We start from the raw sequence: 26,717 nt of genomic DNA on the forward strand, positions 1-26,717 counted from the left end.
CTTTATAATGACTTGGTCAGTCTCAATCTCAGATAATGTCCGGTCTGGTGAATGTCCTGAGTGAGAATCACTAGACCCTATTTCCTGCCTAACAGACTTGTAAATTATCCAATTTTTCTTTTTTGAAATAACCATTATTTATTTATTAAAGATTTATTTATTTATGCATTCAGGAGCTGGGGTACAGGCCAGAGTGCAGAGAACTCACCAGAGACAGACACGGTTGTGGAGGAGACAGAACCAGAAAAGATATAAAGGGAAAGATATAAAGGTTCAGAGCTCTCTTGCCTGCCTGTGACTGTACAGGTGCCTCTCTTTCTTAATTTTCCTAGCGAACGTGGCCTTTAAAAATGTAGGGGAGGGTCTCCCCCGTGGCGCAGCGGTTGAGCGCTGGGTTGCAAAGCTGCCCGCAGCCTCTGCAGCGCCAGTTCGATCCCCGGCTGCTCCCAGGCCACCAGAGGAGGGTCCCACATGGCGCGCAGACCTCTCCTGCCGCCCGCTGCTCCCCTCAGCAGTGTACCTCGGTCCTTCTGCCTGCTCTGCTCCCCGCTCCTGGCTCTGGCTCTGGTGAATTCTCTCACCCTCCCGCGCTTCTGACTGTACCCAGTGCTTGTATAAATAAAATAAATAAATAAATAAATAAAATCTTAAAAAAAAAATGTAGGGGAAAAAAAAGAGATAAAGGATCAAATGATAGAACTCAAAGAGAAAAAATGGCCAGGGGAACGATAAGCACAAAGACGATGTGGTGGAAATACAAGAAAGTCAGTGAGGCTAGAGGGGAGAAGAGAGTAAAAACGTAAAGTGAAAAAGGAACATTTTAAACCCTTGTGCATTTATAGCAGCTTCCAATTGTTTTTAGAACAAGATGGAATCAACAGTAAGTATAAACATTGTAGACAATAAGAATGCTTTAGTCATTTAATAGGAAAATAAAGACTTAAATTCTACAAGGTATGGTATCCTCTAATTCAACTTCACATTTGATAAAAGCTCTCTATACCTATTGAATGGACTAGTTGTGTACTTTGATGCCGGGTTCTTTTGTTTGCAATTATTTCCCATTATTACATCAGAGATGGGTTCCTTCCCTACTGTCAAAATAACAAATCCCACAGAGAAGTTGAAAGCTTTTTCTCATTCGAGTCAGATTCTGGCCACCTTGTTAAAACACTAGCCAAAATCTAGTCAAAGTCGCAAACCTAATTATTCTTTTTGCTTTCAGTATTTTCTCAACTCTGGAAGACACCCTGTATTTATCCAGTCCATGAGATGTGCCCTGTATTCTGGGATTTACTTTTGATAATTCATGGGTGCGTGGAACTTAGGTTACAGTGGTAAGAGAAAGCAGTATTTGATCTGCTGCATCCCCCACCCCCACCCCCACCTCTCCTGCCACCACTGGTATGATTTAAATGTCAGGAGCTTAATCTGGTGGCAGTATGTAGGACCAAATGAGGAGTGCAGGAGAGAACAAGAGGCCACTGAAGTAGACTAGGCTTGATTTAATAAGGATCTTAAAGGAAAGGTGGTCAAGGAGGAGGATATTAAGGAAAAGTGTGCTTGGTCAGTCAGAGGGAGGGAAGTGTGGATTGTGAACTGCCTCTGATCTGATGATTTTGAACAGGCTGTGCTTGTCCAGGGGCAGCTAGAAATGTTGTATCACAGTCAGAATGTTAGGGGGAAATGATGTCCTGAGATAATCCCATGCAGGCTTTGTGGACCCCACCCCCACTCCAGACTAAAGCCATCAAGACATTGGGAAAGATAAATCCCATCACCACCAAGGGGAAGGTGGCCGGAACCTGAGGGTGGAGTTGGGCAGCCAGGTTGGATATAAAAACCAAACACGTGGGCCTTGGGGTCGCTGGCTAGTGATCGCTCGCCTCCTGGCTTTACCGCTCCTGGCTGGCGGCCAGCTCTCAGAGCGCCATTTTGGGATTCCTGATCGGTGGATCGGGTAGGACTCATTTAAAACTTTGTCTCCCACTTTTCTCCCAGAGCTGTACATGTCCTTATTTTTCCTTTCCTTGTAAATAAACCTTTATTAACCTTTCAAAAAAAAAAAATAAATTTTTTTCTCTTCTTTTTTTTCTTTTCTTTTTCTTTTTTTTTTGAAAGGTTAATAAAGGTTTATTTACAAGGAAAAGGGAAATGAGGAAATGTACAGCTCTGGGAGAAAAGTGGGAGACAAAGTTTTAAATGAGTCCTACCCGATCCACCGATCAGGAATCCCAAAATGGCGCTCTGAGAGCTGGCCGCCAGCCAGGAGCGGTAAAGCCAGGAGGCGAGCGATCACTAGCCAGCGACCCCAAGGCTCACGTGTTTGGTTTTTATATCCAACCTGGCTGCCCAACTCCACCCTCAGGTTCGGGCCACCTTCCCCTTGGTGGTGATGGGATTTATCTTTCCCAATGTCTTGATGGCTTTAGTCTGGAGTGGGGGTGGGGTCCACAAAGCCTGCATGGGATTATCTCAGGACATCATTTCCCCCTAACAAGAAGAGGGATCAGGGCCAAAGGGATAACTCTGGAATTAACTATATTGAAATCTGGAAGTTAAGCACAGCACCATGGTGCAATCCAAAGCCTCTGCAGCACGAGTTCAATCCCCGGCCGGCCAGGAAGAAACCCACACGGCGCAGCAGACATCTCCTGCCTCCTGCCTTACGGTGCACAGGGAGTGCTAACATATGGAGGAGACAGAACCAGAAACTGAGCAAACTAAGACTCCCAGAAGGAGCTGAAAGATAGGTGTTGGGTGGAGCCCGGGACTGCCTGAAGTGAGAGAAACCAACGAGTGCAGGAATCAAATCAGAAAGGTCAGGAAGAGGGCAGGGCGACTTTAGGTTCCGCCTCTGCAAACGGCGCACACGGATGACGCATTAGCGCGCCACTATTCGAGTCTCCTGACCCCAGGACATTGCTTGCACGAGGGTATGGCTTTTCCGTGGTATTCCCTGCTTGCTCCACCTCTTCGCTACCTATCCTAAGCCAGATTCAGACCACCTTAGTAGTTCCATTAACGGTCCATTCGTATGATCTTTCCTGTGAACTGTGTGGAACGCCCTGCAAAGTGGGTCCCACGTAATTCGGCCACTTTCCCAATTAATTTATTGAACCAAGCAACCTATCGACCGCTTACTTTATTTCAGGGACCAGACAAGTAGTTGGGGATACAGCTGTTATGCAAACAACCCTGCGTCTTTCTGTATCAATGGAAATGATAAACCAAAATCAAAAGGTTTATTTTGATAATTCCTGTGAAGGAATTACGGTATGGAGGACTGTTGTCAGGGACTTAATTTTGGAAAGGGTGGTCAACCTGGGTTGGGGTGCCCTGAGAAAGGGAGATATCCGGACAGATCTGGAAAGAGCTTCCTTTAGTGAAATGAGGCCTGAATGGGGAGGGGAAAGGGCGCTGGTGAGTGATGGGAATCAAGGGTACATCTAGTCAACAAGTTTTAAAGTTTTTCCTTTTTAAGCCTCAAGTATTCGAAGCTTTGGTATTCCAATGAAGATAAAACAACCACAGTACATGCTCACATGAAGATGTTCTAGTGGGGGAGGTAGAACTAAAAATTAAAATGCCAGATGATGACCAGTACTATGAAGGAAATAAAAATAGGCTTCTTCACAGCAGTTGGTCAAGGAAGTCCTTTTCAAGAATGGGATTGTGGGGCCTCTCTAGTGGCACAAGGATTTAGGGCGCAGCCTATAATGCTGTCTGCAGCCACTGCAGCATGAGTTTGATCCCTGGCCAGGGAGATACCCACATGGTGCAGCAGACCTCTCCTGATTCGCCTGCTGCTCCCCTCAGCAGTGTATTTCAGTCAATCTGCCTGCTCTTTTCCCCACTCTGTCTCTGGTGAATCCTCTCACCCCCCACACCTCTGGCCTGTACCCTAGTTCTTGTATGCATAAATAAATCTTTTTTTAAGAAAAAGAATGTGATTGCAACTGAAATCTGTGCAGATTATCAGGGTGACAAAAATACCTCTGGAACTGAGCTTGGCAAATTAGAGGAATAGAAAAGAAACAGTTGTGGTATTTAGAGGGTGAGAAGGCAAGTGTTATGAGATAGGGTTGGAGAGGGAGACTGAATAAGCCAGGATACTGAGTTGGAAGGTCATACCATGTGTGATTAGAAGACATGATATCATATATGCTGACAGTGTGGCAAGTAGATTGTGATTCTGACTGGAATGAGGGGTACTGGTCTGGAAGCCTGTGTATTAGTCTATGATGGTAGTGACTTGATCCTGTGATCCCTGTGTGTGTAGTCATGGCTGAATAAATGGTGCAGATCAGAAGCCCTCAGCCCTGCTGGAAGGGAAGTGTCCCTGAACATTGGGGCAGTGAGGAGTACTTCCCAGAGTTGGAGAAACCTGTGCTTGTCTTGAGTGGGAAGGCTTTAGATAGCGTGGGGGTAGGCATGAATTGGGGCAAAGGAGTGCAGAGGGGCCTAGGCAGGGTTTGGTGTGTAAAGCCAGGGTTCTGCTGGAAAAAAAAAAGGGATCAAAAGTTAGAAAGTTGATCAGAGAGAGATGTGGGGAGCCATTGAACATCAGGTTCAAGGCTTTGGATTTACCTTAAGCAGGAACATATTTTTTTTTTAAATTTAAAAAGATTGATTTATTTATGCATGTAAGAGCTGGGGTGTAGGCTCGAGGTACATGGGTTGGGGGTGGGTGAGAGGATTCACCAGAGACAGAGTGGGGAGCAGAACAGGCTGATTGGCTGAAATTGACACTGCTGAGGGGAGCAGCAGGCGAAACAGGAAAGGTCTGCTGTGCCATGTGGGTCAGCTCCCTGGCCGGGGATTGAACTCATGCTGCAGTGGCTGGATACCTTCATAGTGCTGAGTCTTTAACCCCTGCGCCGCAAGGGAGGGCCAGAACATAATATTTTAAAGCATTGAAGTAGAGGAACTATCATTTGACTTCAGCCCAGCTCATCTTCTGGGTTTATACTCTGATTTCATTGCTTTCAGAAAGTCTTTTCTTACTCCTTAAGTACTAGGGTGGTTCCCACACTCTTTTGGTCTTGACCATTCTAGACTGGAAATGTCTTGGTACTTTCCTATTTCTGTCTCCATCAATAAAATATAAGCTCAATGAGGAAGACGTGGTTTTGTCTTGTTCACAGCTGTGTTCCTAACATCATGCCTGGGGCCCAGCAAAGTGCATGTGTTCAAGGGACATGTGTTAATGATGTATGCACACCCTGATCCCCCATTACGAAAGCATACATTTTGTAGGATTAGGTGAAACCCCCAAAGCTACATTCTTCAGGTAACCATATCTCTGAATACCCCTATTTCCTCTACCCCACCCTAATGCCTCCAAAGCCTCAGCTGTTCTTGAAACTTGAATTTGAGGGCCTCCCGGGTGGCGCAGGGGGTTGAGCGCCGCGCTGTGAGGCTGTCCACAGCCTCTGCAGTGTGGGTTCAATCCCGGCCAGCCAGCGAGGATCCCACATGGCGAAGCAAACAACCTCTCCTGTTGCGCCCGCTGCTCCCTGCAGCAGTGTATTTCTGTCGTCTGCCTGTTCTGCTCCCTGCTCTGTCTCTGGTGAATCTTCTCACCTTCCCACACCTCTGGCCTGTACCCCAGTCTTGTATAAAAATAAATCTTTAAAAAAAAAAAAAAAAAAAGAGGGCCTCCCCTGGTGGCACAGGCAGTTGAGCGCTGCTCTGTGAAGCTGTCCGCAGTCTCTGCAGTGCCGGTTGGATCCCGGCCAGCCGGTGAGGGTCCCACATGGCACCGTAGACCTCTCCTATCTCGCCCGCTGCTCCCCTCAGCAGTGTATTTCATCAGTCTGCCTGTTCTGCTCCCTGTTCTGTCTCTGGTGAATCTTCTCACCCTCCCTCACATCTGGCCCGTACCCCAGTTCTTGTATAAATAAATAAATCTTAAAAAAAAAAAAAAAAACTTGAATTCGACTCAACAGATAGGCTATAATGTTATTATCTAAGAACCTAGTTCATCTCTCCAACAGGGACACCCACAGAGATGTCCTCAGTCCTTCACTTCTATGTCCGTCCCTCTGGCCATGAGGGGGCAGCCTCTGGATGCACTCGAAGAAAGCTGCAAGGAAAACTGCCAGAGCTCCGGGGTGTCAAGACTGAGCTGTGCTACAATGTGAACTGGACAGGTTGGACCAGGTATCGGGTTCTTGAGGGAGGTACTGCAGAGCCAGGGGCACAGTCTCAGGTCCTTGCCCTCTCTCCCTGCAGCTAAGTCCCTCCCAAGCACTGAGGAAATGAAGAAGCTGACGTGGCTGTTTGGCTGCCCCTTATTCCAAGATGATGTTGCTCAGAAGTCCTGGCTCCTTCCTGGTTCCAGTGACCTACTGTTGGAGGTTGGGCCCAGGCAAGTGTCTTGGCTTGGGGCAACTCATCTCATGTTCAGGGGCACATCACCCTTCCAAACACTGCTCACCCCTTCTGTTCTTCCTCCCCTTGTGATCCTTGAGAGATTTGTTTTTCCTTCATTCCTTCCTTTTACCTGCCTAAAAAACCATATCATGCCTTTCCCGTGTGGGAAAATGTCTTTGAAGACTACGCTAGTTCCCAGGCATATTCTAGAAGTATAACAGGTTGCATTCTGAAAATTGAAATAAAAGCATTTTGATGAAAGACAGAAAAACAGGTATGGCTTAATTTGAGGAACCTTTGAAAGTAGATTTCTTAGTGCTTCAATTGGGAGACCAGAGGCCCATAGCCAGGGAGTAGAGTTGGAAGATTAAATGCTGATAGATACATCTACTGGTTCTCAGGTCATAACCATTCATCCCACTCCTCAGGCTGAACTTCTCCACCCCAACATCCACAAACATCGTGTCAGTGTGCTGTTCTGCTGGGCTGGGGGCTGTGGATCGAGTGGAGATTACCCGGCGCTACCTGCTCTCGGTGAGGTGATAGGTGATCATAGCGGAGGTGGACCAAAGATAAGAGAGTGAGGGAAATGATGGGAGAAGCAGGAAGAGGAGCTCCTGACCTTAGGCCTGGCCTGTTTACATATGGTTCACTGCCTAAGGTCACCTGGTCAAGGGGTGAAGGGAACAGAAATCTAGTCTTTGCTCCTTTACTAATTTGTACATCCTGGCATCATGCCTGGAAGGCATTTCTAATCTGATCAGAGGTGCTATATAGGCCGCAGGGGGCTGGGCCTGCATGCCTGGGAGGACTGAGAGTGGACCATTTTGTCTTTTCTTCTACTTTCCATCCCTTCCCTTTCTGTGTCTTTATCCCCAGTTTGCTCATCCCCCTTCATCTGAGATGGAAGCCATTGCTCTGGCTACCCTGCATGACCGGATGACTGAGCAGCACTTTCCCAATCCCATCCAGAGCTTCTCTCTTGGTAGCATGCCAACACCTCTTAACAGCCACATCAACATACTGGCTGAGGGCCGGCTAGCCTTGGAGAAAGCCAACCAGGAGCTGGGTGAGCAGGGGTCCCTGGGAGGAAGGCCCAGTCCAGGCTAGGAAGGATGCTGAGAACTGGGATCTGGCAACCTGAGTCCTATAGTCAGCTCTCCTGGGGTTTGTCTCCTAGGTTTGGCCCTAGACTCCTGGGACTTGGATTTCTATACCAAGCGCTTCCAGGAACTGCAGCGAAACCCCAGCACCGTGGAAGCCTTTGACTTGGCACAGTCCAATAGGTGGGGAGAATGGGGATATTCTGATGTCTGAGGGCTGGAGGTTGAAAGGGAAATCCATAGCAACTCACCTTCTTGGCCTAGGAGTCTCCCAGAGTCTGAGAGTCTGGGCTTCCCATTCACCCTGTAGTCTATATTCAAATATTGGTTTTGTCTTCACATTGGATCTGGACATCTGAACAATCCATAAGAACAGAATGTTTGAAGATTGTGACTTGCTAGAATATATCTTGAACAGTTATCTAAGTATGAGTTTGTTGTAACTGCTGCTCATGCTGTTGAGAAGACTAGGCCAAGTCTGAGAAAATGATTCCATGTTTCCACCCTGTCTTTGCCTCCCTGCTTCACCCTCTGCAGTGAGCACAGCCGACACTGGTTCTTCAAGGGCCGACTCCATGTGGATGGGCAGGAGCTGGCACACTCACTGTTTGAAACCATCATGAGTACCCAGGCATCCTCCAACCCCAACAACATCCTCAAGTTCTGTGATAACAGCAGGTGGGCTGTGCCTGAGACTGGGGTGACCTTAGGCCCAGGGGTGGGGAACCCTGGTGGGTTAAGTGCAGTTGCATTAAATTGAGAATGAATGTGTCCATAGTGCAATCCAGGGGAAGAAAGTTCAATTCCTACGGCCTGAGAACCCTACACGGCCAAGCTGCTTCCGGCAACAGCAGGGGCTGAGACATGTTGTCTTCACAGCAGAAACCCACAACTTCCCTACAGGTAAGCTGGGTGCCAGGGAGGATAGATCAGAGAGAGTAGGGTAGGGTGAAGATCCTAGGCCTCATGGTTAAACCTGGGAAATACAGTCAGGTTGGCTGGTCTGATTTTTGATGGGGTTGTCAGAGCTGAGGTTTGTCTCCTCAGTACCCATGTCTCTCCGCCCTCTCTTCACAGGTGTAGCCCCCTTCAGCGGTGCGACCACTGGCACTGGGGGTCGGATCCGAGATGTCCAGAGTACAGGCCGTGGAGCCCACGTAGTAGCTGGCACTGCTGGCTATTGCTTTGGAAATCTGCACATCCCAGGTCCCATCTCCCCCTCCAGATTTCTTTTCCTAGCACTGAACTCTTTTATGTCTTCAGCATAGGGTCATCTTGGGTAGCATTTCTTGAGAGGGAGGGCTCTAGAGTAGCTGGTCTTTCACTGACCATGGTCATGAGGACTACAGACCATGGGAGAACCAGGTCTCTAGACTGCTTTTACAGAACTGTAATTTTCCTTATAGGCTTGCATCTTCTCAGCAAGAATATCTACTAGTTGGATCTTATAACCACCACCTGCCACCAAAATTCAATTTCATAAAAGTCTTGAGAATTCTGATCCAAAGAGTTAGAGGGAAGGCTGGTGTAGGACGTAGGGCACAAGATCACTGCTGAATTGCAGGCTTGCATCTTCCTAACATGGGACTTCCTGAAATGGCACAGTCTGCCCATGCAGGTGGTCCTTGATGATTTTGACTCTTCTTGTAGGACCCTGGCTCCCATATTTTCTCTCTTTACAGTCCATTTGTTTTCTCTTTACCTCCCAGGCTACAGTTTGCCCTGGGAGAACCCAAGCTTTCAGTATCCTGGGAACTTTGCCAAGCCCCTGGAGGTTGCCATTGAGGCCAGTAATGGAGCTTCTGACTATGGCAACAAGTTTGGGGAACCAGTCCTGGCTGGTGAGACTGGGGGATATGGGGGAGATTGGGATACTTAGTCCCAGAGGTCGGTAGGGTATGTGATCCTGTCCCTTCTCTCTGATGTCTTTGCTCTAGGTTTTGCCCGCTCCTTAGGCCTCCAGCTCCCAGATGGCCAGCGGCGTGAGTGGATCAAGCCCATCATGTTTAGTGGGGGTATTGGGTCCATGGAAGCTGAACATGTGAGCAAGGAGCTCCCAGAGCCAGGTAAGAGCCTGCCACCTTTCTCCAAATCCACCTAGCCTTTTCCTGAGCATGTGGTAGTGCAGGAAAGGAATTTAGAGCACACTTCAGTGGTTGGTTTTTAATCTCCCAGCTTTTGCCTCAATATAGTTTTCAAGGCAGGACAGGGCTTTAAGCTAATAGAACATTCTCAGATTATATTGCTTCTGTGTCCTTCCGGGGTTACCTCTGCATGGCAAGGATCCAGCCTGCTATGTCAAGGCAGCCAGTGTTTATTCAGTACCTGCTGTGTTTAGGGGTTCTAATTTACTAGCTTATTTATTGAGTGCTCATGGGGGGCTGAGTACTCTGCTAGGTGCTGTGGTAGAATCAAGGTAAAGACCAAGTGTAATTTTTTGAATAGGTGATCCAGTCACATGGTTCAGAATTTGAAAGGTGTAAAGCTTTTAAAAACTCCTTTCCTGACCTGCCTCCACCCGATTTCTTCCCTAGAGATAATCAATATTAATAGGTCACCTTTGTAACTGTCAGAGGTATTCCTTACATATATAAACAGACCCATACATATATTTGCTCCTTTTTTTAAAAACAAATAGCATGTGTATTCTTTTTTTTTTTAAATAACCACTTTATTGAAATGTGATTCATGTATCATAAAGTTTATTCTCGTAAAGCATAAATCAGCGACTTTTAGTATCTTTGCAAAGTTGTGCACCAATTACCATTAATTCCTGGATATTTTTTATCACCTCAGTACTTATTAGCAGTCATTCTCCATGCCCCTTCCCTCAGTCTCTGGCAGTTACTAATCTACTTTTTGTGTTTATGGATTTGCTTATTCAAGACATTTCATATAAATAAAACCATACAGTAGATAGCCTTTTTGTGACTACCTGATTTCACTTAGCTTAACATCTTTGAGGTTCACCCATGTTGTATATATAGTTACTTCATTCCTTTTTTATTTTTTATATTTTTAATGATTTTTTAAAATTTATTTATTCATACAAGCACTGGGCACAGTCAGAAGCACGGGAGGGTGAGAGAATTCACCAGAGCCAGAGTGGGGAGCAGAACAGGCAGACCGACAAAGCACACTGCTGAGGGGAGCAGCGGGTGCGGCAGAAGAGGTCTGCGTGCCATGTGGGACCCTCGCCGGCAGCCAGGGATCAAACCAGCGCTGCAGAGGCTGCGGGCATCTTCACAGCCCAGCGCTCAACCGATGCGCCACCAGGGAGGCTCCATTCCTTTTTTATGACTGAATAATCTACTATACAGATTATATCACATTTTTTAAACCCATTCATCAATTGATAAATGTAAACATTTGTGTATATGTTTTTCCATGTACATATGTTCTTATTTCTCTTGGGTATATAGCTAGGAATAGAATTGCGGGTTACATGGTAGCTATTTTTTTGAAATACTACCATAGTCTATTCCAAAGCAACTGTGCCATTTACATCCTGTTTCCCATTCCCAGCAACATAATGAGGGTTTCAATTTCTCCACATATTGGTCAATTCTTGTTATCTGATTGTAGCCATTATGGTGGATATGAAGTAGTATCTCTTATGGCTTTGATTTGCCTTTCCCTAATGATTAAAGATGTTGAGCATCTTTTCATATGCTTGATGGCCATTTGTGTATGGAGAAATGTCTGTTTGAATTCTTTACCCACTTTAAAATTGGGTTACTTGTCTTCTTTGCTGGAGTTGTAAGAGTTCTTTATGTATCTGAGTATGCAAATATTTGCATTTGCAAATACTTTCTCCCATTCTATGATTTTCCTTTATACTTTTTCTCATCGTGTCCTCTGAAGCATAGACATTTTTAATCTAATAAAGTCCAGTGTATTTATTTTGTTATTGTTGCTTGTGGTTGGGTATCATGTCTAGGAAACCATGCCTAATCCAAGGTCACAAAGTTTTACTGGAATGTTTTCTTATAATACTTTTATAGCTTTTGACTTTTACATTTAAGTGTCTGATACTTTTTGAATTAATTTTTGTATATGGTGTGAAGTAGGGGTCCATCTTTATTCTTTCACATGTGGCTATCCAGTTGTCCTAATATCACTTTTTGAATTGACTATTCTTGTCCCCATTGGACTTGGGACACCTGTCAAAAATCAAATGGCCACAGATGTATAGGTTGATTTATGAAATCACAGTTCTATTTATTCCATTGATCTTATTTCTACCCTTATCTTAGTACCATTGCCTTGATTTCTGTAACTTTATAGGAGATTTTTTTTTTTTTTAAGATTTATTTATACATACAAGAACCAGGGTACAGGCCAGAGTGTTGGGGAGTGAGAGGATTCACCAGTGACATAGTAGGGAACAGAACAGGCAGATTGACTGAAATACACTGCTGAGGGGAGCAGCTAGCAAGTCAGGAGAGATCTGCTGCACCATATGGGTTACCTCCCTGACCCGGGATCGAGCTTGCACTATAGTGGCTGCAGTGAGCTTCCTAGGTTGCGTCTTAACCCCTTGCGCCACCAGGGAGGCCCCATAGGAGATTTTAAAAGCAGAAATTGAGAGTTTTCCAGTTTTGTTCTTTTTTGAGATTGTTTTGATCTAGTTTCCTCACCTTTCCGTATAAATTTTGTTTTTTGCAAATGTAACATTTGTGAAGTAACATAAGAGCATGTACTAATTTTTATTTTTGATAGCATTTAATCACCAATCCCACATTGTTATAAATGGGTATGCATGCTTCTGTACACTTTTTTCATTTAGTAAGCTATTGGAGATCCTTTTGTGTTGATGAAATCATATTCTTTCATATGTAATTCTCTTTTTTGGTGGATTAGTTTTTCATCATATAGGTATACCACAATTCATTTAATCCACTTTCAGCATTTAGATTTCCTATTTTTGGTAATACAAATAATGTTGTAATGTTTGGTTTTGTACATAGGTGATTTTGACGTGTGTGTGTGTGTGTGTGTGTAGAAGAACTGGGGTACAGGCCAGAAGTGTGAGGGGTGAGAGGATTCACCAGAGACAGTGGGGAGCAGAACAGGCGAATCTACTGAAATACACTGCTAAGGGGAGCAGTGGGCAAGACAGTGATCTTGACTGGGGTTCAAGATCAGGCCTTAGCAGTGATAGTGCTAAGACTTAACCCTAGGCCACCAGGGAGGCCCAGTACATAGGTGATTTTGTCTGAATAAATCTGGAGGATAAATTCGTTGAAATGGACATTTGTAATTTTAATTGCTTTCCCCTAATATCAATTTCCCTTTTAAAAAAAAAAAGATTTTATTTTTGTGTAGAACTGGGATACATGCCGGATGTGCAGGGGGTTAAAGGATTCACCAGGGGCAGAGTGGGGAGCAGAACAGGCAGCCTAATATCAGCTTCCCTTTATCCTTATACGTCTTTGTACTCTTCTCCTGGTGGCTCCCCAGTGTTTTAATTCTACCTTCCTTCCTTACAGGCATGGATGTTGTAAAGGTTGGGGGTCCTGTCTACAGGATTGGAGTTGGTGGTGGAGCTGCTTCATCTGTGCAGGTAAGTGAGAATAGCTTCAGACACAGACTCCATGGTGTCACTGGAGCCCCATACATGCACGGGATCTAAGCTTCTGGCCTCCTAAGCTAAACTGCCATATTTTTCCCCAGGTGCAAGGAGATAATGCTAGTGATTTGGACTTTGGGGCTGTACAGCGGGGAGACCCAGAGATGGAACAGAAGATGAACCGTGTGATCCGGGCTTGTGTAGAATCCCCTAAAGAAAACCCCATCTGCAGTCTTCATGACCAGGGTGCTGGTGGCAATGGTGAGAGAAGGGGTTCAGACAAAGGACCAGGCCTACCTGGAGTCCTGCCATGTTTGATTTAAGGAGAGTTGTTAGTGTCTGCAACCCACATGCCTAACTCTGGGCCCCATATTTTACCCTCTGTACATTCTAAGCAGCTGGGGGTGGAAGCTTATAGCCAAGCGATGTTTGGTGGTATAATTCATGTAAAGACACCCGGAATTAGGGCTTCCTTCGGAGGCTGGGATTGCCCCTTGTTTCCCTGATGGTAATCATGACCAGATTGCCTCCTCTCTGCAAACCCTCTCACCAGGCAATGTCCTGAAAGAATTGAGTGACCCAGCTGGGGCCATCATTTACACCAGCCGCTTCCAGGTAGGTCTCATTCCCTGGAATCTGGCTATCTCCCTGCGTTACCCGCCCCAGCTCTCCCCTCCAGCTTTCTCCCACTCTTTTTTTTTTTTCTCCCACTCTTAATATGATCTTGAGACTTGATAAGAACTGACCCATCTCTTTCCTCCTCCCTCATGGATGTGCAGCTTGGAGACCCAACTCTGAATGCCCTGGAAATATGGGGGGCTGAATACCAGGAGTCAAATGCACTTCTGCTGAGGCCCCTCAACCGGGACTTCCTGAATCGTGTCAGTGCCCGGGAACGCTGCCCAGTTTGCTTTGTGGGCAACATCACTGGAGATAAGAGAGTGAGTTGACCCAGGGTGTCAGTAACAGGTGCTGTGAGTGGGTTTGCACTGCCTAAGTACAGCCAGAGGGAGAGCCATTAAGAGAATGAGATGAGAGGAAGACGGGAGCTGGTGGCAAGCATGCTGTGGGGAATAGGACGGTGAGGGATTGTAAGGGGTGGCGACTCAACAGGGAGAACCAAACAAGGTGTAAAGAGCGTTTCTGCTCTCAAAGTATTCCCTAATAGTCTATTCTCTCTGGGTGGTCTCTAGATAGTGTTGGTGGATGATCGGGAGTGCCCTGTGGGAAGAAATGGCCAAGGCGATGCCCCCTCAGGGCCTCCCCCAACCCCTGTGGACCTGGAGCTGGATTGGGTGCTGGGCAAGATGCCTCAGAAGGTATGTAGGTGGGGATGAAGGAACTACATCACTCCCTTATCCAGCCCAGCATTTCAGACCTCATTTTACCCTATGTGGACGTTGTCATCTGTCTAGGGCTGCTGCTCACATCATGTCATCATCTGTGTTGCAGGAGTTTTTCCTCCAGAGGAATCCTCCTATGCTGCAGCCTCTGACCTTGCCCCCTGGACTGAGCACGCGCCAAGCTCTAGAGCGGGTTCTGAGGCTACCTGCTGTGGCTAGCAAACGCTACCTCACCAACAAGGTCTCCCTGTACCCCTGCTCTGCCCCCTTAGCCCTTTGCTCACCTTCTCTTGGCCTTCTGTCCCTGTGGACTGCTGTGGCCTTCACCAGGCCCGAAGAGGAAGTGACAGGGACAGTACAGCCATACCACTGGTCTGATCCCCTGTTATCCACCCTCTGAATAGAGCTCTTGTCTGCATGTTCGGGCCAAAGTAGACCTTCTACCACCTGTGTCCCTGTCCCGTGGCCTCTTGCCAATCCTGCCTGGTTCTGCAGGTGGACCGCTCCGTGGGTGGCCTGGTGGCACAGCAGCAGTGTGTGGGGCCCCTACAGACCCCTCTGGCAGATGTGGCAGTTGTGGCACTGAGTCATCAAGAGCTCGTTGGGGCTGCCACTGCCCTAGGAGAGCAGCCAGTCAAGAGCCTACTGGACCCCAAGGTTGCCGCCCGGCTGGCTGTGGCTGAAGCTCTCACCAACCTGGTGTTTGCCCTCATCACTGATCTCCGAGTGAGTCCCCCACTGCTTCTGCCCTGGGGCTCTAGGCCTTGGACACGTCCACAACTGCCATTCACTTTTTCTCCCCTCACCCCTTGTGCTCTTGTGCTCTTGACCTCCCATCCCTCTTCCCCCAACCCAGGCCCTCTACCCTCCCTCTACCTTCCCCTCTGATGTTGAGTCTCTGCTACTTCTAGGATGTGAAGTGCAGTGGGAACTGGATGTGGGCAGCTAAGCTCCCAGGGGAGGGCGCGGCTCTGGCTGATGCCTGTGAGGCTATGGTGGCAGTGATGGAAGCCCTAGGTGTGGCGGTGGATGGTGGCAAGGACTCCCTCAGCATGGCTGCCCGGGTTGGCTCTGAGACCGTGCAGGCTCCTGGTAAGGTCTGGGGGCCACAGGTAGAGGACTGGGACCTGCAAGGCTATGTGGGTGCCTCACTCATATTCCTTGTTCGGTAGGGTCACTGGTTATCTCAGCCTATGCTGTCTGTCCAGACATTACAGCCACTGTGACCCCAGACCTCAAGCGTCCTAGAGGGAGAGGTATGTATGCTGCCCCTTCCTCACAGCAATGTGTATTACAGATCTTCGTCCACTGGGGTCTGTGGTGTGAGTTCTGGGCCCCCTCATGTTGGCACAGCATGGTGGTACTTTCTGTGACTGGTGGCTCATGTGTCTCACCACATGCTGGGAGCTTCAGTGTTTGTGCTCATCGTGGAGAGGGGTTCTTCTGAGCTTCCCTTCTATCATGCCTTTCCTGTCTCCCAGGCCACCTGCTCTACGTGCCTCTGAGCCCTGGACAGCACCGACTGGGAGGCACAGCTCTCGCCCAGTGCTTCTCTCAGCTTGGTGACCAGCCTCCCGATCTGGACCTTCCTGAGAACTTGGTGCGTGCCTTCAGCATCACACAGGGGCTACTGAGAGGTGAGTAAGCCCCTGGGGGAGATGGTGCATGGGGCAGGTGTTCCCTAGCTGAGAATGTGGGGTGAGGCAAGAACACACGCCCTTCTCTCTGGGCCTCTGAGTGCACCTGCATTCTCTCACATACTCTCTACCAACTCTCCAGAAGGGATGGGGATGGTGGTGCATTGAGGTTGCTGAACTTTTTCTTTCTCCTTCCTCTAGACCGCCTTCTTTGTTCAGGCCATGATGTCAGTGATGGGGGTCTTATTACCTGCCTGCTAGAGATGGCCTTTGCTGGGAATTGTGGGATAGAGGTGGACGTGCCTGCTCCTGGGGTCGATGGTGAGAAGCCTGTGGTCTAGACTCAGGCCTGGGCTGCCTGCCCCACCCTTTAGGCCCCACATCCTGTCAAGAATGGAGTATCCCCAATCCCTTTTTCCCTGTACCCTTGCTCTCATCTGTGATTACTCATCTAGGTGGCACCCACTGTTCCTGACTGTACCCCTCTGAGACCTCCCACAGATCTTAGTGCCACATCCTTGGTCCCACTCTCCCAAACCTTACCTCACCCTTGTCTCCTGCCCCCGCAACCTCAGCCATACCCCTGACTCCACCTCCGAGTCTCTGACTGCACCCTAGTCACCCTAATGCCCCCATGGCTCTCCTAGTACTGCCTGTGCTGTTTGCTGAGGAGCCGGGTCTGGTGCTGGAGGTACAAGAGCCAGATCTGACCCAAGTGCTGAAACGTTACTGGGATGCTGGCCTCCACTGCCTGGAACTGGGCTGCACGGGTGACGCTGGGCCCCATGCTATGGTGAGGAAGTGAAAAACGGTGCAGATCAGCTTCACCTCTGCTAGCCTGAGGGAGGTCCAGCTTGGGCATCCTTGCTCTTGGCCCCTAAAAGATGTGACTCTCTCTCCAGGTCCAAGTATCAGTGAATGGGTCTAAGGTTCTGGAGGAATCTGTTGGTCAGCTGCGAGCCCTCTGGGAGGACACAAGTTTCCAGCTGGACCGGCTGCAGGCAGAACCGTTCTGTGTGGCAGAAGAAGAACGGGGACTGAGGGAGCGGATTGGGCCTAGCTACTACCTGCCAGCCACCTTTCCCAAGGCTTCTGTGCCCCATGAGCCTGGTGAGGGATTGTATGCCTCCACTTGGCTTTTTGGGCACTTTAAATCCGAAAGCCTACCCTTGAAAAGGTATCTAGGGGCTTGGCATAGGGAAATAGTTCCCTGGCACAGGGCTGCTTCTTCCCCCCAGGTGGCCCCACCCCCCGAGTCGCCATATTGCGAGAAGAGGGCAGTAATGGAGACCGGGAGATGGCTGATGCATTCCACATGGCTGGGTTTGAGGTTAGCAGGGTGACTGGCAGAGTTGGGACAGGGCTCAGATGGTTTGTTTTTTGACCCTACCCCTCCCCATCTTGCCAGGTGTGGGATGTGACCATGCAGGATCTCTGCTGTGGGGCAATTGGGCTGGACACATTTTGTGGTGTGGCCTTCGTGGGTGGCTTCAGCTATGCAGATGTCCTGGGCTCTGCCAAAGGTAGGTGTGTAAAGTTCTATTCCTTCCCTTCCTGACACATTTCTGAAAAGGTGCCATAGCTCCCCCCTTGCTTGACTGAGAATTGGCCTCTCATCTCTGTCAGTCCAGGGGAGAATGGGTATATTTTTCTGGGCCAGATGCCAGCAGAAGACCTGCAGGAAACATGAATGAGGCTGCAGGTGAGATGGCACTGTCCCAACCATGAGAGCTTATACTCTGTCTAAAAGGGCAGCCAATTCCAGCAGATTGTCCTGTTGAAAAGCTGACTCAACATAACCAGATTTTTGTTTTCCCAGTGAAGCAAAAATCCCTGTATTTTTTACATGAATCTTATTTTCAAATATTAGGCAATGGAATAAAAACTTCTGAAAATGCTCTGCTGGCCAAGAAAAAAAGCTTATGGACCATCTTTGGCCTAGGAGTTGGCAACATCTGTTTTAAACCAGTAAACCCATTTCTTCCCTTAAATTTGCCCTGTGCTCTGCAGAGGGGGACAGTCCTAGGAGTGTAACAGTGCATGCTGGGATGGAAGTACAGCTGTCTCTTTCATTCCAGGTCTCACCCCAACTTCCCTCTCTCCTTCTAGGATGGGCAGCTGCTGTGACCTTTCATCCACGGGCCGGGGCTGAGCTGAGGCGCTTCCAGAAGCGACCAGACACCTTCAGCTTGGGCGTGTGTAATGGCTGTCAACTGCTGGCTTTGCTGGGCTGGGTGGGAGGTGACCCCAATGAGGAAACAAGGGAAATGGACCATGGCCCCTGGCCAACCCAGCCTGGCCTTCTGCTGCGCCACAACCTGTCTGGGCGTTTTGAGTCTCGCTGGACCAGCGTGCGTGTGGGGCCTGGACCAGCCCTGATGCTACGAGGAATGGAGGGTGCCGTGCTGCCTGTGTGGAGTGCTCATGGGGAAGGTCAGGTTCCCAGAATACGGGGGGAAGGGTCTGAGGGCAGGGGTGGGTGAAGGACATGAAGGAGCTTTGCTTTTACTTTCCCTTTCCTTTCCTTACAGGTTACATGGCATTTTCTTCTCCAGAACTCCAAGCCCAGCTTGAGGCCAAGGGCTTGGCCCCACTGCACTGGGCAGATGATGACGGGAACCCCACAGAACAGTACCCCCTGAATCCCAATGGTTCCCCAGGGGGTGTGGCTGGTGTCTGTTCCCTTGACGGTCGCCACCTGGCTCTCATGCCTCACCCTGAGCGGGCTGTGAGGCCTTGGCAGTGGGCGTGGCGGCCCCCTCCATTTGACACTCTGACCACCTCCCCCTGGCTTCAGCTCTTCATCAATGCTCGAAACTGGACCCTGGAAGGAGGCTGCTGAGCAGGCTAGGGAGACTCATCTAGGCCTCTTGGTTTGTGCCAGGGGATATCTGCTGTCCTCTCCTTTATCTTCAGAGGTACCCCCTATTATTTCCAAATGTATCTTGGACAAACAAGGACAAAAATGCCCCAAAAAGGGCTCATCTAATTTTATTAATCTTTCCATTCTTTGCCTTAAGCTGTGGGATCTGTTTCTAGTTCTGTTCTAACATGTTTTGGCCTTCATGAGCCCAAGAAATAGCAGGTGATCCTGAGAAAAGAGCCTGCAGGGGTGAGTTAGGCTGTGTGGGGAGGGGCTCCCATTGCTCCACTTCACTCAACCATGTCGTGCCTGCGTCACACATCTGGGCTTGGAGGAATGTTTTCAATGAAGCCTTCCTTCCTGATCATTGGAGTTCAGGGGTTAGGACTTCGGCATTCTCTTCTGGAAAACAGAAGTTTCCTGGACTCTTTTTAAAATATAGCCTATGCTAAGCAATTGTTCTTCATGGAGTTTTTGGCTGTCTTGGTGCTGGCTTCTAAACTCAATAGTTCTGACTTTTTTTCCCTCCTAATTTAGCAGCTCCCTTCCTGATAGAAGTGGTTCAACACCCTCAACTAAGGCTTCACTCATTCATTCCAGTAATGTTTGGTGATTAGCTATAGTGTCAACCACTGTCACTGCCCAGGGGGTTATGGTCTAGTAGAATTTATAGTAATAGTTGTAAGTGGCACCTAATGCAAGCCAAGCACATGCCAGGCAGTTTATATGTGTCTATAAATTAATTCAAGAGAATTCAGCAATGTACTTGATAGTTTTGTTTTTTTATAAGAAAGAATTAAGGTTAAATAAATGGCCTAGGGTCACCCAGCTTGTAAAGGCAGAGCCAGGAAGCTGTGTTCTCATGCTTCATCTGCTCCTCACCATCCTGTGATCACATTTCCTGGAAGCAGCAGAAGAGTTCTTACAGCTGGACCATTGTTCTTTCAGTCACAGGAGTGTGTATAGAAGACACTTCCTGGGCCTCCCTGGTGGCTCAGGGGGTTAAACACCGCACTCTGAAGCAATCCACAGCCTCTACAGCATGAGTTCGATCCCTGGGGTGGCCAGGGAGAAACCCACATGGCGAGGCAGACCTCTCCTGTCTTGCCTGCTGCTCCCCTCAGCAGTGTGTTTAGGTCAGTCTGCCTGTTCTGTTCCCCACTCTGTCTCTTGTGAGTTCTCTCACCCCCCACACCTCTGGCCTATACCCCAGTTCTTGTATGCATAAATAAATAAATCTTTTTTTAAAAAAAAAGTCACTTCCTCATGACTGTTTTGTTGTACAGCTGAAGTCAGTTTGCCCCCTAGTCAACATTTTTTTCTTTTGATTTTTTCTATTACTCAAACTATTTAGCTTTCTAAATAAGTTTAGAAAGCTTGCTATCTGTATCATTAACCCTTACACAATGACTTTGTGCTCCTCAATAAAGAAAGCACATGGGTTCCTGTGACAGACACGCTTAGAACACATGGAGCCATCCTAGGTCCTGCTGACACGTTCTGTTTTAGACCACCTCATAAGGAAATTCAGGTCTTGGCAGGAGCCCATCACATTAGCTTGGGAACAAGCCATATGTGGATTTTGGTGCTTTCCCATCCTTGGTATAGAGGTAAACAGTTCTATTACCAAGGATTTGAAACTGCCTAGTTTTGTTGGAGGCTGTATTGTAGAATAACCTATGAGGGTTTGTCAAATGCTGAAATTCTGAATGCTTCTAGACACCATCATAAGAAGAATTCAACATTTTTTTAGAGCAATTTGTAATTTACTGGCCCAGCAGGCTATTTGAGAGGAAGGAAGCAGGTGTAATAGGACAACATCCCACTCTGCTGTGTGCAAAGCCTAACCTGTGTTTCCTGGGATTGTTGGTGATGAAGAACTCACCAGGTAGCAGCCCATCACCTCAGACTTTATGTTCATCTGGTTAAAGGTCTTGCAGCTATAGGTGCCCCCATGCTCCCCACCTTTGCACGTAGGATGATCATGTCCCACAGTTACAGTTGTGTCTCTCCCACCTGGGAGAGCTCCTACCTGGGGCTTCTCCATGAACTACCCCTCTCTTGTAGACTAGGGTTTGGTCCCTGCTACTCCCAGACACTGCTTCTGCATCAGCTGCTTGGTGGACATGTCCAGAAGCTGGTTGAGGTCCACACTGGCAGTTGAACTTGAAGGTACACTTCAGCTTCACACCTGCCATCTCATTGGTTCTTCAAAAAGGTTAACATCTTTTCTTTTTTTAAAGATTTATTTTATTATTTATGCATACAATAGCTGGGGTGTAGGCCAGAGGTGCGGAGGTTGAGAGGATTCACCAGAGATAGTGGGGGAAAAAACAGGCAAATTGACTGAAATACACTGCTGAGGAGAGCAGCGGGCAAGACAGGAGAGGTCTGCTGCACCATGTGGGTTAGCTCCCTGGCCAGGGATTGAACTCATGCTGCAGTGGCTGCTGATTGCTTCATAGTGCTGAGACTCAGTCCCTTATGCCATCAGGGAGGCCCCAAGATCAGCATTTTTTTTTAAGATTTATTTATGCATACAAGAACTGGGGTATAGGCCAGAGGTATGTGTGGGGGGTGGTGAGAGGATTCACAAGAGACAGAGTGGGGAACAGAACAGGCAGATATACACTGAAATACACTGCTGAGGGGAGCAGCGGGAGAGTCAGGAGAGGTCTGCTGTGCCCTATGGGTATCTCCCTGGCTGGGGATTGAACTTGTGCTTCAGTGGCTGCGGATAGCCTCATAGGTTGCGTCTTAACCCCTTGTACCACCAGAGAAGCCCAGGTCAGCTTCTTGATTAAAGAAATTTCCCAGAAAATGGAGACGAATCTCAGATCCCTGGGGGCCTCTCTAAAGTACATTCTTCAGAAAGGAAAAGATTAAACTCCAGCATTTCCCTTCCTCTACATAGATAGTTTCAACATATCTTTAGGTCAAAATAACTTAAGACTCAGAACCCTCTTTCAAGATTACCTTTTTTTTTTTATGTCAGTGACTCATTGTTCCTGTCTATATAAACTAAATCAAATTTATGAATGTTGGAATAGTTCTCACAGAACTATTGCCCCCTTTTACTTGTTTTTTCAGTCATTCCTGGGTGCAAATCCTCATTTTGATTAACTTTGTCTCTTAGTGAGAGTTTTATTCCACTTAACAGAACCCTCCAGTATCATCCATTCTTGCTACCTGCTATCTGAATGAAGATGTGATGGCTGGGAAACCAGCACATATTGGACCATGAGGTGGCTTTGTGAATTGATACCTTGCAAAGCAGAATAATAAGACAGGACACTGAGGAGTACATAGGAGCCTGGCCAGGCTGTCATGGGATGTCTTAAGTGCAGGAAACTTCTGTCTTAACTAAGTTCTATGAATTTTAGATATTTCCTGTCACTTGTAGCCAAACTTCTATTTAACCCTTTTTAACTTCCCTTCATTCTTTAAGGACATTGGTCCCTGGTTCATAGTCTAGCTTTCTACTTCAGTCCCTTCTGTTATCCTGGATCCATGTTCTACACCAACCATCCCACCTCCGCCAACTACCTTACCTTTTGTCATCGCCCAGATCTGCCCCAGCTGCAATCTTACTTAGTCAAGTATCCTACCTCTGACTATAACCTTTCCAAAGTCATGAGGACCTCCAGCTCCACTACTTTTCCCAATCCATCTTTTCTTCCTCCTCCTTCATACACCATACTTTTTAGCCAAGTTGCTGTTTTTACTTATTTTTCTTATATTGAACTATGTTTCTTTAATCAAAGACCTGTCTTTGGGAGAGTAAACTCCACAAGAGTAGGAACTTCATTTTTGCTCTCCACTGTATTCTACTACCTAGCATAGTGTCTGTCACCTGCTAGATGCCCAATAAATATGTTAAGCAAATGAAATAAAATGAATGTTAGAATTATAAAGGTTGAATCACTTTTTCTTTATAAGAAGAGTAAGCTTAATTAAGTTTGGTGGTGGCTTGGCTTTGCAGATCCTTTCAAGCATTTACCCCTCTTAGCTTCTCAGTCATTCAAAGTAATAGGTTTGGGGTCTCCCTGGTGGCACAAGGTGTTAAGACTCAGCGCTATGAAGCTATCTGCAGCCACTGCAGTATGAGTTCAATCCCCAGCCAGGGAGCTGACCCACATGGCACAGCAGACCTCTCCTGTCTCCCTGCTGCTCCCCTCAGCAGTGTATTTCAGTCAGTCTGCCTGTTCTGCTCCCCTCTCTTTCTCTGGGGAATCTTCTCACCCCTCCTCCCCCCCCACCTCTGGCCTGTACCCCAGTTCTTGTACGCATAAATAAATAAATCTTTATAAAAAAACAAAAACAATGTTATAGGTTCTTGTCACTGCATCAAATGGATACTGTATGTTGGGGTGGGGGTGGAGAAACAGGGAGAACCAGTAAGTCTTACTTCTTTCTTAATTTAACACCTACCTGTCAGTCAGCCACTGCAGGAAGACCCAGCACTGAATGCATGTGCATTAGCCTCCTGTCAGCATGCGGTGTGCTAGGAGGAGCACTACCTGGCAGGGCTGAGCAAAGAGGGAGAAATGTTTGCAAGAAGGTCCAGATGGGACCACCTGGAGAAGGCCAATTATTCCAGGGAGTTTCCCACCTCTCCAACAGTCCAGCCTACCCCTAGGTGTTCCTCCAAACTGCACCTGATAGATCCTGCCCAAACTAGGGCACAGAGAAGGGACTTGGCTGAAAAGAAAGGAAGTACACATGAGAGCTGTGAGCCTGTGGCAGGTGTCTCCTACAGCAGCTTGGCCTCCATAGTCCCAGGGGCCCGCAAATGGTATTTCTCTAGCACTTGCTGTATTCAAAACCCCGTAGCAAAAGTCAAATCTTTAGCCTCTCATTTGGGGCAGCAAACAGCCAGATGGTGGAAACTTGTGCTCTGCTTCACAGGGGCCGGGTTTAGGAGTCCCTTCTTGGACTTCAGGAAAGATCTTCCTGGGTGAGCAGCCCACTAGGAGTGCCTATGACTGAGGGCCATTTTCCACAGAGGGGTGGATTTCTGCAGCTTCATTTTGCCTGGTCAGGCCAGAGGAGTGGTCTGTGGCTACAGAATAGGACAAAGGGTGTGAAACAGAGACCCACCAATTCTATCACAGACTGAGGTGAAAAAATTGCATAGACTCACATGGAGGGAGACAAAACAAGTGATTTCTATGAAGTACAGTGTCTTTTTAAGGGAGCAGAGGATACAGTAGGAGCTTATAGCAGAGGGTGTGTGCCAGACTTGGGATCAGGAAAAGATCAATGGCAATGAGAAGCAGCTTGATATAGGAAAGGGGAGCGAGATCATCCTAGGAAAGCAGGACAGGATTTGCAAAGCCTCAGAGGCAAGCAACATGGAGTTAGAATAAAGAAGTGAAAAAAAGGTGAGTCTGGATCATTAAGTACAATGGGGAACTGGACAGGCATAGTTAGAGACCTACTGGGACATGTTAAGGAATTGGACTTTATTCTAAGAGCAAAGGGAAATCACTTGAAAGGGTTTATATAGTAGAGAGATGCCAACAAGCATTTCTACATTTCTGAAGATCACTCTCACTGAAGAGAAGAGGGGAGAAGTAAGTAGTTTCAGGGCAGCAGACCTCTCTGGTCTTGTCTGCTGCTTCTCTTAGCAGTGTATTTCAATAAATCTGCCTGCTCTGTTCTCCACTTTAATCCCTGGTGAATTAATTCTTTCACCCCTGCTCTTCGGCCTACACCTGGTTCTCCCCAACAACATTAACCTCTCTGTGTCCCCAATGACATTAACCTCTCTGTGCCTCTATTTCCTTTTCTGGAGGGAAAAAAGGAGGGCTTTGGGCAGGCCAATAAGAAGGCTTTGCAATTTCCAGGCAGGAGAAATAATGTTGATAATGGAAATGAAGAGAAATAATAAAGAATTCAAGAGACACCAGAAGGCAGAGTCACCAGGAACTGGATGCAAGGGGAGCCAGTGATAAAGCTCAGGCCTTATTTATTGTCTTTTTTTTTTTTAAGATTTATTTATTTATACATACAAGAACTAGGGTACAGGCCAGAAGTGTGTGTGGGGGGAGAGGATTCACCAGAGACAGAGTGGGGAACAGAACAAGTGGATAGACTGAAACACACTGCTGAGGGAGCACCGGGTGAGACAGGAGAGGTCTGCTGCGCCATGTGGGTAGCTCCCTGGCTGGGGATTGAACTCGTGCTGCAATGGCTGCAGATAGCTTCATAGGTTATGTCTTAACCCCTTGAGCCACCAGGGAGGCCCCCTCACACCTTATTTGGATGACTGGGTAGGTAATAATTTTATCAACCATGATAGTGAGGTCTGTTTTGGAAATTTTGGGTTCAGAGAGTAGGGTCCTTGGGTTAACTCTGGGAAAAGTTTCACTAGAGCTCCTCTTTCAGCGGTATGCAGCAAGTTTCTCCAAGAGACAGAAGCTAAAATTTTCTTATAAACCCAACAAGTCAGAAGTTTCCTTTTTTTTTTTAAGCCAACCAATAAGCATTCTACATAGCCACTAATAAAACCAAAGTAATTTAATAGTTTTTATATTAAACAGACTTTTAAGACTAGGAAGATGCAGTAAAAATAGTATTTCCTACCTGTGGAATGTACCAGAACAGTATATCAAGATGGATAGAAGGAGAAGCCCAGTCCTCCACAGCTGGGTGGTAGTAGAAACATAACAATGCTCTCAGCACTGGAACAAATGTCCAGGCAGCTGCTTGCTGAGACCAATGGGAGCCCCTCACGTGTCAGCCGGGGTGTGGTCCCCACTTTATTTTCGAGCATTTTTTTAGCTTTTGCCTCAGCCACAGCAAAGGAGATTTAGTTAGAGAATGCTGTTACAGCTGAGGGTGGCCATGGCTCTTGGGTTAATTTGTTAGGAAGTCAGGCTGAATTACAATAATAATGAATCAAGATCTTTTTTTTTTTTTTTTCCGAATGGGGAGAACTAGCCCTTTAACTTTTTTAGGAATTTATTTTTTTTTAATAGAGGCATGTTTTTATTTCTTTATTCATTTATTTGTTTGTTTGTTTTTGTTTATACATGCACTGGGTACAGTCAGAAGCACGGGAGGGCGAGAGAATTCACCAGAGCCAGAGCGGGGAGCAGAGCAGGCAGAAGGACCAAAGTACACTGCTGAGGGGAGCAGCAGGCGGCAGGAGAGGTCTGCGCGCCATGTGGGACCCTCCCCTGGTGGCCGGGGAGCAGCTGGGGATCGAACCGGCGCCGCAGAGGCCGCGGGCAGCTTCGCAACCCAGCGCTCAACCGCTGCGCCACCGGGGAGGCCCTAGCCCTTTAACTTTTCAAGAGACAACCTCTGAGACAGAATCCGCTGGAATGGACTGAGCAGACTCCATCATGGATGAGTGTCTGAAAGAGGTTGAACCTGTCACGGACAGATTACAGTGGCAGCAGTCACAGGCATACTCCCCAGAGGAAGTGGTCCTATATTTGTGGGTGTCCCCACTTTTAGGAGGAACTCCCTGACTTAGTATCTGCCCTGTCATTCCCTCTTCTCTGAATTGGGGATTATAATAGGACTGGCTAGCATGTAGACTCTGTGGCATCTGATGAGATGATTTGTAAGACAGAGTTATAAGATTTTGCCACTAAAGGATTCCTGAGAAGAATTGTTTTGGTTCTTTTGAAGGTTTTTTTTTTTTTTAAAAGATTTTATTTATTTATTTTTGCATAGAAGAACTAGGGTGCAGGCGTAAGTGTGGCAGTGGGGAGGAGGGTAAGAGGATTCACCAGAGACAGAGTGGGGAACAGAAGAGGCAGACTGACTGAAATACACAGCAGCGGGGAATGATAGGAGAGGTCTGCT

General features: G+C 47.4%; 1 protein-coding gene and 1 pseudogene across 2 annotated transcripts in view; one reads left to right on the forward strand and one right to left on the reverse strand.

Annotated features, from left to right (window-relative positions):
- The window catches only part of LOC311173822 (large ribosomal subunit protein eL27-like), a 754,061-nt pseudogene that overhangs the window by 610,748 nt on the left and 116,596 nt on the right, over window positions 1-26,717 (reverse strand). The window lies entirely within an intron of this gene.
- PFAS (phosphoribosylformylglycinamidine synthase) lies at window positions 6,014-18,875 on the forward strand (the record flags this gene model as incomplete). Its single annotated transcript, XM_084236163.1, has 27 exons — window positions 6,014-6,155; window positions 6,238-6,373; window positions 6,807-6,912; window positions 7,258-7,447; window positions 7,559-7,664; window positions 8,019-8,159; window positions 8,260-8,384; window positions 8,559-8,687; window positions 9,191-9,322; window positions 9,419-9,547; window positions 12,974-13,047; window positions 13,158-13,314; window positions 13,607-13,668; window positions 13,833-13,994; window positions 14,247-14,372; window positions 14,506-14,637; window positions 14,892-15,122; window positions 15,308-15,488; window positions 15,569-15,652; window positions 15,878-16,033; window positions 16,235-16,354; window positions 16,681-16,826; window positions 16,936-17,143; window positions 17,272-17,363; window positions 17,442-17,556; window positions 18,143-18,466; window positions 18,565-18,875. The coding sequence occupies 27 exons, from the start codon at window positions 6,014-6,016 to the stop codon at window positions 18,873-18,875; spliced, it is 4,017 nt and encodes a 1,338-aa protein (XP_084092289.1).

This window comes from Talpa europaea, assembly GCF_964194135.1.
Source record: "Talpa europaea genome assembly, chromosome: 7".
Lineage (NCBI taxonomy): Eukaryota > Metazoa > Chordata > Mammalia > Eulipotyphla > Talpidae > Talpa > Talpa europaea.